At 36.8% G+C, this 12,651-nt stretch overlaps 1 protein-coding gene, 1 long non-coding RNA gene and 1 pseudogene across 4 annotated transcripts in view; 1 reads left to right on the forward strand and 2 right to left on the reverse strand.

The window, feature by feature from the left end:
• LOC103480883 (gastrula zinc finger protein XlCGF57.1-like) overlaps positions 1-12,651 on the reverse strand; it is a 21,070-nt gene that overhangs the window by 2,413 nt on the left and 6,006 nt on the right. The window contains exons 1-2 of one of the 3 annotated variants that reach the window (XM_017310385.1): positions 1,985-2,345; positions 72-141 (exon numbers count right to left, since the gene is read on the reverse strand). The exons of 1 other annotated variant lie outside the window; for it this stretch is intronic. In XM_017310385.1, coding sequence (XP_017165874.1) covers positions 72-141; positions 1,985-2,195 — 281 coding nt within the window. In that variant the 5' untranslated portion in view covers positions 2,196-2,345. Of the gene's footprint in view, positions 1-15; positions 142-1,984; positions 2,346-12,651 lie in introns of those variants that run through there. One more of the 3 variants, XM_017310384.1, reaches the window with a different exon arrangement.
• LOC103480804 (gastrula zinc finger protein XlCGF57.1-like) lies at positions 3,140-9,884 on the reverse strand (annotated as a pseudogene).
• LOC108167187 (uncharacterized) overlaps positions 5,353-12,651 on the forward strand; it is a 12,771-nt gene continuing 5,472 nt past the window's right edge. The window contains exons 1-2 of the long non-coding RNA XR_001777547.1: positions 5,353-5,412; positions 5,500-5,643. This is a non-coding gene — a long non-coding RNA (uncharacterized LOC108167187). The remainder of the gene's footprint in view (positions 5,413-5,499; positions 5,644-12,651) is intronic.

The raw sequence follows: 12,651 nt of genomic DNA on the forward strand, positions 1-12,651 counted from the left end.
TCTGCAGAGGTTCTGGTTCCTCTGGTTCCTGTTTTATCTGCAGAGGTTCTGGTTCCTCTGGTTCCTGTTTAGTCTGCAGAGGTTCTGGTTCCTCTAGATTTAAAGTGTAGCTTTCCTCCTGGTTGCTGAGCTCACTGAGAGCTGGACAAAAAGACAAAAAAAAGAAGCTTTTAAATGTGACTCAAACAACAAACCCTTCACTTTAATTTATTTATGCATCTAAACAGGACTTTATAAGGCTTTTCTAAAATAACAAACTCAACAAATGTACTTCTTCTGAACGGAATTGAACTACATTTGAGTCAATATAATATATCAAGGACTTTTGGATGAACAAGGAATGTGGCAATAGTTTTTCCTACTTGCCCCGAGACAAATAAAAAAAATTAAAAAAATTTTTTCCTCCATATAGAACTAAATGGCTCTAAATGTGGTTGCCGTCCTTCCAGAGAACCAGCTCCCTCTTCTACTTCACTCTGTAGTTTCTTCCTCTAAAACTGCAGATATATCGCCGACGTCTTTGCTGAAATCGTTCTCAACTTCCTCGGCTTCTGTGTATGCAGCTTTAGTTGTTTAAGGTTTGATTTACCCTGTGAGGAATATTTATTTCTCATTGAATACTGTGAGAAATAAGTATTTATTGATTTATTAATAAGCAATTCATAAATATTTATTTATTAAAGGTTTTTGCACACAGAATGAAAGCACAATAGTTAATATTTTTAAGACATGCAAGTGGTTTTATCTACCCATCATAGTGAGCTCCTCCATCATTTGTTCCTTACTATTGCGGCGGGCCGTGAGGGCTCAGTAGCGCTGGCCAATAAGGTTGGGCTATTGGACAAATTCATCAGCTATCTATGATGGGCTAATTGCTTTTTTAAGAGCCATTTTTAAGTTACTTTCATTACAGTGATAGTACTGCTTGATCTAAGTCAAAAGAGACAGCTCACGGTTTAAATGGCGCAAACAAACTCCTTCAAGCTGCAAGAAAAGATTTGATCTTCTTCAGAGTGCCTCCAAGGTGCAGCTCAGAGGCACTCGAACTTGGAGCAGAGAGTCAATAGTATCCTATTTTCATAAAATGTTTTTATCTAAATAAAAACCATAATGGTCAACAATAAATAATAAATAATCTGGGGACTGGCTTTTCCCCAGATTATTTAGTCTAACAGCCGTCCCACTACCTGTTTTACGGATTCAAGTATGACAACAAATACCAAAATAAAAAGTCTTCAGCGAACGTGTGTGCTTCCATTTAAAAATAAAATCCCGCCGTACCAGTAATAAAACAGGGGAGCCTTTAAGTGTGTCAAACACTTGGAAATATGCAGTTTGGCCAGCAGGACTGCGAATCTTTAAGTCATTAACCACTAGCGGAACAAGTCAGCGTCAGGCCGGGGGGCGGGCCAATTACCGGGCCCCTAACGAATCACCGGGCCCCTTACGTGCATCAGCTGCTGGAAACTGTTGAGCAAGGGGGCGGGGGAGTTAATTATTTTTTAATTAATTAGATTGCACTTTTAGCAAAGCTTATTTATTCACAAATGTAAATTCAATAGAATATTCCTTGTTTAGAGACTTTTAAAACGGACCTATTTAACTACTTGTAGCTACTTTTTCATTCAAGAAACCGAAAGGCAATTAATAAATTAATACACTCGGTGCATTGTCTAACTTCAATTTATGTGTACAATGTTGCAATGACCGCTGGCTGATTTTGTTACGACTTTTATAAGTTTTTTTTTTTTGTATATCTAGTGTACCTAGGTCTTTAAAAAAAAAAAAAGTCATAATCCAGGTCACAGTTGATCATTCCACATCTATATATGTAATGTTTTCAGACAGAGCGCATTAGTTATACAGGCGTCTTTTGGTTTGGTTGCAACAGTCCTTTAAATAGGTTTACGAGTTCTGCGTAGCCACAAAGAGCTTTCTATAACCTGTCTCATCAGTATTAGTAAAACGTGAAGGGTTTTCATACATATTCGGTGTAAGTTTATCTTCGGCATCCGGGCAAAGTCCAGCAGTCTGCGTTGATCGTCCATCTCTTCCTCGGACTTGACGTTAATTTCTGTCTGATCCTCCATCTCTTCCTCGATCTTGACGTTTATTTCTTTCAACTCAGTGAATGTTTCTTCAGCAGGAGTTACCTGCACGTTTTTAAACTCTCCCTGAGGCTGGAATGAAGACATTTTCACTGCAGACCCGCAAATATTTACCTAAAACACCAAACTCGTCTTCAGACAACCGCCTCACAAAAGAAAAGCTAATGCTAACCAGTGTGTTGTTTGTATCTTCCGTGTGTTTCTCTCTGGCTGTACTGAAGCAACGGTAAACGACTTTTAGTTCCGCTTTGAATTTTCCGCTTTGAGCCTCCTCTTATAAGTTTTATTAAATGAATTAGTGTTATTGAGAGGTCCATTGTTAGTGTAATTTTAGAAAATAGCTTCTTTTAGTTGTTTGTATAAATTGTATGGAAATACTGACCTACTTTCACAGCAAATTTACGCTCAGGTGACTCTTACTGTATTTTCATCCTATCGGAATTTAGTTAGAATGGACAATTTTACAATTTTCAAGGTTTTGACGATCTTTGTGAGCCAGAAATGTTGGTTTGTGATAACTTTGTGATAACTCGAGACCAAGAATGAGTAGGGAGTGTCTAGTTAGAACAGATTAGATTGAAAACAACACTGAACATGTATTTTTGCAATTATTAATAAAGTGCCGCTTGAGTGAAAATCAAAATAATGACACAAATGTTTTTAAGCTTTTTAGTTAATTACAAAGTTTTATGCTTTTTATTAAATATTTTTATAAAAGCTTTATTTACTAAACTTTTAATGTTTAATAAAATCATTTGATCAGAAATGTGCCGACACGGAAGCACCTTCGTGCTGCCACCTACTGACAAGAACCTGCTACAACACCTACATTGTTTCAGTTATAACAGCGGTTGTAGAAATTGGTGACTCCGCCATTTTTCTACAATCTGTGCTTCTGAATTTATTTAAGTGGATTTCAAACATTCATAGGCTGAACTGTTTAAATAGTCACATTCAGTAACATGGAATATTAAGTTTATTTCAGTAGCTCAGTCAGTTCAGTGAGTGAATCATGTGATTAGAATCTTACATCAGACAAATATTTTATTTCACAAATGTGGGTTTGAAATCAGTTAACCAAAAGGCCTTTTTAATCTTACAAAAGAACCTCATTGGAAAGTATAATTCATTGCGTTTAAGTCTTAGTCTGTACAACAATGCCTAAAATGATCATATATAATCTATGTAGACATATTCCATTAGACATAAACAGCAGTATTAGATTTCCTTAAACCACAAATAATCCCATCAACATCATATTTTGTCACAATTCCTTTAGGTAACATGTACATTCAATTCACTGCACTTTATATGCATATTTAATCACAGACAGTGACATATTTCATTGGCATGCATGCTCGTTTTTGTAAATTGGCAAAACTATCTTTGAATTCAAACTACTTTAATCAAGTGAATGCATTAAATCTCAGCAGATAAAAAAAGGCAGAGGAACAGGCAGCTCAGAGTCCCCATACACCGCCTACTGGTGAAACACTTACTATACCCATAGTCATTAACCCTTGGTAACAGTAAATAACAGCTTCTTACAACTCTGCATTAAAGAAATGCATGCTCCTTTTTTTTCTTTTATGGGCACAGACCAGTGGGCATCACAATTATATAAAACGTTTTTATCATTTTTCTATCTAAAATTCAGTCCATATCATCAATACATTTTCTAAGCAGAAAAAAAATTAAAACCATGCCATCAATTTCTCCAAATTATTGAAATAAAACAGATAAGTACAAAGGAAAAACACACAACAAAGATTCCAAACTCATTGTTTCTTTGAGAGACAATCTCTCCCCTACTTTGAATAAATACAATGGAAATATAAAACTGCCAGAATAAAGTGAATGTTCCAAGTATTCCAGCTAAATATCCAATTTTAAATGCTTTTTGTACAAAGCTGCTACATAAGTCAGTTGCAATTACTCCACTTCCAAACAGCAAGTTATTGATAATCTTACTTGAGGTTCACATTGTGCCATGAAACCTGTGAGTTCTCATGCGAACGGTTACATTTCTTTTGAGTGAAACCTTTTCTATAGGACATACAACAGAAAGGTTTCTAACGTGAGTGAATCTTCATGTGATTACGTAAACTGGATCTACACACAAAACAATTTCCACAGATCTCGCATGAGAACGGCTTCTCACCTGACCTTGTGTGAATTTTCATGTGAACAGTTAAACTGTAATTATGAGCAAACCTTTTTCCACAGGTCCCACAGATGAATGGCTTCTCACCTGTATGAATTTTCATGTGAGATTTTAAACCGTGTTTTCCAACAAAACATTTTCCACATGTCCCACATGAGAAAGGCTTTTCACCTGTGTGTGTTCTCATGTGATAAACTAAGTGAGATTTATGTATGCATTTTTTTCCACAGGTGCCACAAGACAAAGTCTTCTCACCCGTGTGAAATCTCATGTGAATATTTAAATTGTTTTCATAAGCGAAACGTTTTCCACAGGTTCCACATGAGAAAGGCTTCTCACCTGTATGAATTCTCATGTGAGCAGTTAAGCTGTATTTATAAGTTAAACCTTTTCCACACATCTCACATGAGAAAGGCTTCTCACCAGTGTGAATTCTCATGTGACTATCTACACGTTTTTTAAGAGTGAAACCTTTTCCACAGGTCCCACATGAGAAAGGCTTCTCACCTGTGTGAACTCTGATGTGATTAACTAACTGAGGTTTCTTCCGGAAACTTTTTCCACAGGTCTCACAAGAGAAAGACTTATCTGTATGAATCCCCATATGAGTAAGTAACTGATAATTACAAACAAAACTTTTTCCACAGATTGTGCAGGTGTAAGGCCTCTCACCTGAGTGAATTCTCATGTGTCTGCTTAAAGAGCCGTTTAGATGATAACTTTTTCCACAATCAGCACATGTAAATGGTTTATCGCCTGTATGAATTCTCATGTGATAACTCAAAGTACTCTTGTAAGCGTAATGTTTTCCACAGATTGAACATGTGAAAGGTTTCTTAGCCATGTGAGTTGTCATGTGTGCTGTCAAGGAATTATTTCGAGAAAAGGTTTTATCACAAATTTTACAAGAATATAGTTTTTGGTTTGGGTGAGTTTTCTTGTGCGTTTTTTGTTTTGAACTGTCAATTTTGTCTTTCTGCTGTTTGTTCACCAACATGTCATCAGTCTCCTGATGCAGCACAAGCTGCTCTTCATTCTGGCTGACACAGAGTTGCTTCTCTTCTCGAGTTTCTGGTTGCTCTTGTTCCTGCTTTATCTGCAGAGGTTCTGGTTCCAATTGATCCCATTTTATCTGCAGAGGTTCTGGTTCCTCTTGATCCCATTTTATCTGCANCTGCTTTATCTGCAGAGGTTCTGGTTCCAATTGATCCCATTTTATCTGCAGAGGTTCTGGTTCCTCTTGATCCCATTTTATCTGCAGAGGTTCTGTTTCCTCTTGCTCCCGTTTCATCTGCAGAGGTTCTGGTTCCTCTTCTTCCCTTTTCATCTGCAGAGGTTCTGGTTCCTCTTGCTCCCGTTTCATCTGCAGAGGTTCTGGATCCTCCTGATGTAAAGTGGCGTTTTCCGGGTTGCTGGGCTTATTGAGAACCTCCTCCTCTTTACACATGCAGCATTGTGAGAGATCTGGAGAAAAAGAAAACAAAAGCTTCAAAATGTGAGTCAATGAACCCATCACTTTCATTAACAAAAACTAAAATAAAAAGTCTTCAGCAAACATGTGCCCATCCATAAAATGTATTACTTGGAGTGTAGTCATTCCAGAATCTTTCAGTTTGGTGAAACATCCCTTTAAATAGCTTTACATAGTGTTGTAGGACCACCTAAGCAGAGACCAATTCTAGGCCAAGATCAGTGCCAATGTTAGAAACTACCACTGTCTGCACTATTAAAGGCAATACCATAGTGGTAAACAACACTCAACTATGAACACTGTACAAGGCACAACAAGAAGTAACCAAGAGAAGGTGCACCAAGACTGTTCTCACCCTCCCTCCCGCTGCATGAAGCAAAGCAGCATCTGTAACATTTGCCACCAATACAGGTGACAAAAACAATCAAAGAGCAACAAGCATGCTTCATGTGCTGTTTCGTTCTTGTGTTCATTTTATTCGCTAATTAAATAAATATCAATGTATATAATAAAATAATAATAGCTACTGAAGTTTACACAGAGCATTACAAGAACAAAGAACGGCTCTTGATGAGGCTCCAGTCCTATTTTCTTTGTAAAGAGCCGATCAGAAGAATCAAATTGTTTGTGAATGTCACATCACTATATAGCAGACTTTGGCACTTTAATTTTTGAGCCTGCCAATATTTGCATCCCCTTTCAATTGTCTTATTGATATGAAACTTATTGCAGTAACTCAGAGAAGAACTGTGATTATGCAGAAACTCCCTATTCATTTGAGTTAACAGGGGATGCATATTTTGGCACAGCAAATTATGGCCTGCCGATATTTGGATATTTGGATGCCCTGGTTTTCAGCTCAGGAGGTGTCATACATGAAAGTCACTCTGGTAGCTCAGAGGATATGTGTCATTATGCATCATATTTCATATAATATTACCATTATGTTACCAATATAACATGCATTTTCTCCAGGGACATTTGGAGGCCGCTGATGATCTTCCTCATTTGACGCCAGTGGACTATTTGATCTTATGCATTCATTATGTCACAACAAAGGCTAAGACAGCAACAACTAATACCACCAGCACTGTGTCAAGAACCCCCCAGCTGACACAGATTGATGAATGTGTATTCCTTAAGAGTTAGATTTGAGTAAAGTGGGTTCTATATGAATCCTCTTTCCTGTCTTACCCTTGAAGAAAACTGCAAACAGCTGAAACACTGAATTCCTTTAAATCTAGACTAAAACCTAGCTCTGTAGAGTTGCTTTTGAAACCTAGTCATGAAACATTCATCAATAATCTGATGTGCAAAATGTAATATTGTTGACTGTGTGCTCTATGACTTTGTATTCCTGTGTTTTTATTACGTAAAGCACTTTGAAATGCATTGTTGCTAAAAGGTGATAAACAAATAAAATGTGATTTGATTTGTTGTGACATAATGAATGCATAAGATCAAATAGTCCACTGACAACAGATGAGGAAGGTCATCAGCGGGCCTCCAATTGTCCCTGGTCAGAAAATGCATGCCCTGCAATGTGAAAATAGTGGACGGTAATGTGTTATATRAAATTTTCTACCTAATAACACATTCTCTGACCTACCAGAGTGACTTTAATATCTGTATGACACCTTTTGAGCAGAAAACCAGGGCATGCAAATGTCAGCAGGCTAATAATTAGCTGTGCCAAAATATGAATCCCGTTAAATCAGACAAATAGGGAGTTAAGAAAGATGTAAGCTTTTCTGCATAATCACAGTTCTTCTCTGAGCTACTGGTATGAGTTTTATATCAGCAGAATAATGTTTGGGGGAACTGGACAGGGCATGAACTGGACAGGGCATGACTGTATATTGGGGGGTTAATAATTATTGGGGGGTTAATAATTGGCTTTGCCAAAAAATGCATCCCCCTACAAACTTGAAAAAGAAAGAGTTAGGAGGGATTTCACTATTTTCTACATAATCACACATGTTCTTTGAGTTACTGGTATAAGTTTCATCAACAGGAAAATAGACAGTGGACGCAAATATTGGCAGGTTCATACATTAAAATACATCTTCTCCTACATTAACAGACCAATCTAGCATTTCACAACGGGGGCAGTACCGTCCCCCAGGGGGCGTTCAGAGGACGGCGGGGGGCGCTGGCAGAAAAATTTACAAAATGGGGGCGCTGTGATTTGCTCGAAGGTAAACTTTACACTTTAAATGCACAACAGTACCAGTGTAGACTTAGATCAACTTGCTAAAACTGTAGAGTGTAACAGTATAACATGCTTGGCTACAACATGCTTGGCTGGAGAAAAATATGTCTGCTTTTCTCCATCGATATTCTTCTTTTCAGTGTTTGTTAGTTTTTGGCGCAGCTCCTCTCCTGCTACTGGCAGCTGCACCGCATCAGTTCAGCGTTGCACCGGCTGATGACGTTGCTGTGATTCACTTTGTCTGGTGTCTGATTTTCAAATATTTTATGTTTTATTGAAGATTTTTGTACATATGTTATGGCAGTTCTGTGATCATGTTAAAATAGCAACTTATATTAAAACATGTTTTATAGTCCGTCTGGATGCTGCCCACTTCCATGGAAGGACAACAGAAAATCGCTCTTATAAACACGCAATGACTAAAATCACGACACCCTCACCATGTATCCCTCAGAAAAACGAACCCATTTAAATAATTTAAAAAAAATCCTCCCATAGTTGATACCACGACAGACAGCGTTCATTTTACAGTGTTGTAAGTGGTCTGGTACGAAACGCACCACAGCATTTTGAATTTCAATAATCAGAATATCAAGATTTGTTTCTATTGTTTTAAAAAGCTTATGTCAGTCTGCTTTTCTCCATCGATACACTCCCCAACCGCTCCGTACCATAGAGGGTAAAAAAGAAAGACGACAAAAAAAAAAAAAAGACGCACACGTTGCGCAAAACTCTGAAACAGGAGAAGCGGGAGGTATAACTGAGTAACAAACTCAAAATAAAAAACTATAAAATAAAACTAGCAACAGGAAAAAAACTAAAGAGGACATAACAATAAACCAAGAAAGGACAATACTTGTCAAAGAAAACTAAATGTAAAAGAAAGAAGTGCCAGTGTGATTGACATAATTGCAGTTCTATCCATGTTTTAATGTTCCAGAGCTCAGTCTTTTTGCAAATAGATCAAAGTTTAAACTGGCATTGTTGTACATCTTTCATCTGGTCATTTTGTGCAAGATTCAACAACTATCAGAATTTGCCACAGAACAAGAATATTTTTTCCACTCTGATTACATTTTATATCACCCTTAATTGCCTAGTCCAGTGTTTCTCAACCTCTTTTGGCCCATCGCCCCCCTTATCCAGGTCCCTCACCATCCCCCATCACAGAATTTGCAGACTAATTTGCACTTAATATTATTTTATCATTAATATCACTATCACTATTGTTGATGTTCTGTTTTTTATGCTCGTTTCTGTATTTATCATCAAAAATAATTTCCCGGTAGGGAATTGCAAACCATCAGCCATTTTCATCAGACGCGGACTGTAAAACGTTCGACTCATATGTCTCAACAAAGGTGCCCAAAACCGTATTTAAATCAATTTATCTGTGAAATAAACTAACCGTGTAAGGGCTTACGTGGTTAATAAACATGATAATGTTACGAATATATTTAAAAGTAGCCTCTTCGGTCATATTTCATTAAGTTTTCTCACCAATCTGCGAGAGAAAAAGCCATGCGCGCTCCCGCGACAGGGCATGCTTTTCTCGGGATAACGATTTGTTCCGAGTTTTGTTCCAACACTAGATTTACGGATTCAGCGTAGCCACAACCTGTCTCATCGGTATCAATAAAACTTGAAGGTTTTTCGTACCTATCCGGTGTAAGATTATCTTCGGTATCCGGCTGAAATCGAGCAGTCTGCGGTGATCCTCCATCTCTCCCTCGATCTTTGCGTTGATTTCTTTCAACTCTGTGAATGTTTCTTCAGCAGGAGTTACCTGCTCTGTCATAGACTCTTTCTGAGGCTAAATTGCAGACATTTTCACTGCAAACACTAAATTATTTAGCTAAACCACAAACACGTCTTCAGAAACCGTCTAACAAAAGAAAAGCTAAGGCCAGCGTGTTTTCAACTTCCGCGTGTTTCAGTATGGCTGTCCTGAGGGAACAGGAAGTGATTTTTAGTTCCGCCTTGAATTTTCTGCTGCGACTCTTTTTTAACATACTGTTTTGGTAAGAAAACATCCTGCTGAATAGCTCAAGACCAAGTACACGTAAGGATGGAATGTTCAGTTAGAACAGATCAGTCTGGAAGAAAAAAAACAAACAAAAAACAAAAACAGCCCACTGATGATGTTGTTTTGTTCTTACAATATTGAATAAAGGGCTGTTTGAATGAAAATCACTTATGTCTCCTTCGTAGATAAGAGTGATAGCTCATTAGAGTAAACTCCTTCTTATTCATCTATTTTTTTTCCCATTATTATTCATTTATTTCACTACCTCAGTTCACCTGAGTGAAACGCAGAATATTAAATAATTACACACAAACTAATGTTTTCAAGCTTTTACAGTTAATTATGAAGTTTTATGCTTTTTATTAAATGTTTTTATAAAAAGCTTCATTTGCTAAAGGTTTTTTTTAAATCAAATGTTTATGTTAAACTTGAGCTTTAATTTAAAAAATATATATCAGACATGTGAGCTGACACGGAAGCACCTTCGTGCTGCCACCTACTGACAACAACCTGCTACTACACCTATATTGTTTCAGCTAAAACTGCTGTTGTAGAAATCAGTGACTCAGCTATTTTTCTACAATCTGTGCTGAATTCATTCCAATGGATTTCAAACATTCATATGCTGGAGTATGTTTAAACAGTCACATTCAATAACATGGAATATGAAGTTTATTTCAGTGGCTCAGTCAGTTCAGTGAGTGAAAATAAGTTTTAAGCACATCATTTAAATTTACCAGCTTTAAAATGTATACATTTTTTGTCTCTTTTTATATAGATATTGCATATAAGTATGACGATAACCAGAATGCTTTTATTGTTCTGGTGTTTTAAATAAATGTTTTTTCAATTGTTTCTTCAGTGACCTTCATGTTTTCACATGCAATGTGAGATGTTTTTTCAGTCAATTATATTCAAAATGTTGAAGTTAAATACAATAATCTAAAACACATGTGGCCTCATACTGTTTTAAAATGAGTCAGAAACTACAAACTACAACCTTAAGTGATGATATAACTGTATGTGTTTTGTTGTAATTATACAGATCTATTCATACTCAATAAATTGAAATATGAAAGAAAATGTGGTATTAACATTAATATTAAGAATATCTTTAGTTACCTATTTCAAAGCAGGTATTAATCATTGCTCTCTTTAAGCCTATGAAGTAAAATGTTTTTATTCATTCCTCTATCTAATCTTAAATGTCACACTTTCATTAGATGAAACCAGAAATTAATCAAAATCGACAGAAATACAAAGTTTTAAAACATCAATCTATGAGGAATTATTTAAAGTACTGTGTTGTAACAGGGTGAATTGGGAAAATAAAATAAATGAACATTTCATTAATATTTTAATTTACTAACTAATACTGTAAATTAAAAGAGGTGATTAAAACTTATGAATTGTTGACAATTTCTTAATTATATCTTGAATTGGTCAAACAGGACTTAATAGATCTCTCTTTTGAATAGGAAAACATGAAACAGAGACTTGTACTTATTGTAATCAGATGGAAACAGTGGAACATGTTTTATTAGAAAACAATGAACATTCAGAGGAATGGCATAATTCAAAGTCAATACTAAACAGAGAGGAAAATCATTTCCTCAGTTAGTTTGTGACTATTCTTTTTTATTTCTTCTTTTTCTGCTCAGTTTAACATATCAAACTTTTCTATTACTAATGTTTGCCTTGTCATGCTATTTTTTGGGGGGGAAAAAACCCCCATAAAACATTGCCATAAATCCACCTTTAACTGAAAAGGTCCAGTGCAGCAATGAATTGTGGGTAAAACACTTCGCCGAAGAAAATGCGGACTCAATGTAAAGACGAAAATTGGACCGGAAATGGGCGAAGCGAAGGGCGGATGTGGAGAATGTGGGACGCACTGCGCACTAAAAGCCTTCAACATGAACGCGCATTTGAGAGACGGACACTACGCAGCCGCAGTGAGCTGCTATCAACCCGCGTCTTTTTAAAACGTCCTCGACCCGATTCTCCACCGTCCTTAGAGGGAAAACCTCCTGAAAAGATACAGATGTGAGAGGGAAAATACAAATCCTAGGCTGAACAATGACAGTGGGGATGAGTACAGACAATTAAAAAAATGGTGTTAATCAGTGTGCTGCTGTTATATCAGACAGAATGGACCAGGAGAGGAACTGACCCATCAGAACCTCAAGAACCAGACATCAGAGTCTCTTCATCCCTCAGTCATCTCCTGAGGCTGATATGGTACAGAACATTTAGCCATGATTAAATTTCTGATTGTGGTTTTAGTAGACAGTTATGGTTTAATTATTTGCTTATTTTATAATAGCATTAGCCAAAATAACACAAATGGTGATTTGGCATCCACCAAACACAGCAAACCAAAAAAAAAAAAAAAACCTTTAACATGCACAAGCCAGAGATTTGTTGCTTTTCGCTGCCAGAGCACACAGGCCGCAAGTCACACAGTGGGAGAACAAAGACGACACATGACTGGATGAATGCCGCAGCTCCTAATATACCACGCTCACCTTGACAACCGGACCTTCTCATCTGAGAACTATTTGTGTGGAATTATGTGCATTTCTATACCACTACACACACATTATACATATATATATATATATACACACACATATATATACACACACACACATATATATATATATATAT

Source organism: Poecilia reticulata, linkage group LG18 (assembly GCF_000633615.1).
Source record: "Poecilia reticulata strain Guanapo linkage group LG18, Guppy_female_1.0+MT, whole genome shotgun sequence".
NCBI lineage: Eukaryota > Metazoa > Chordata > Actinopteri > Cyprinodontiformes > Poeciliidae > Poecilia > Poecilia reticulata.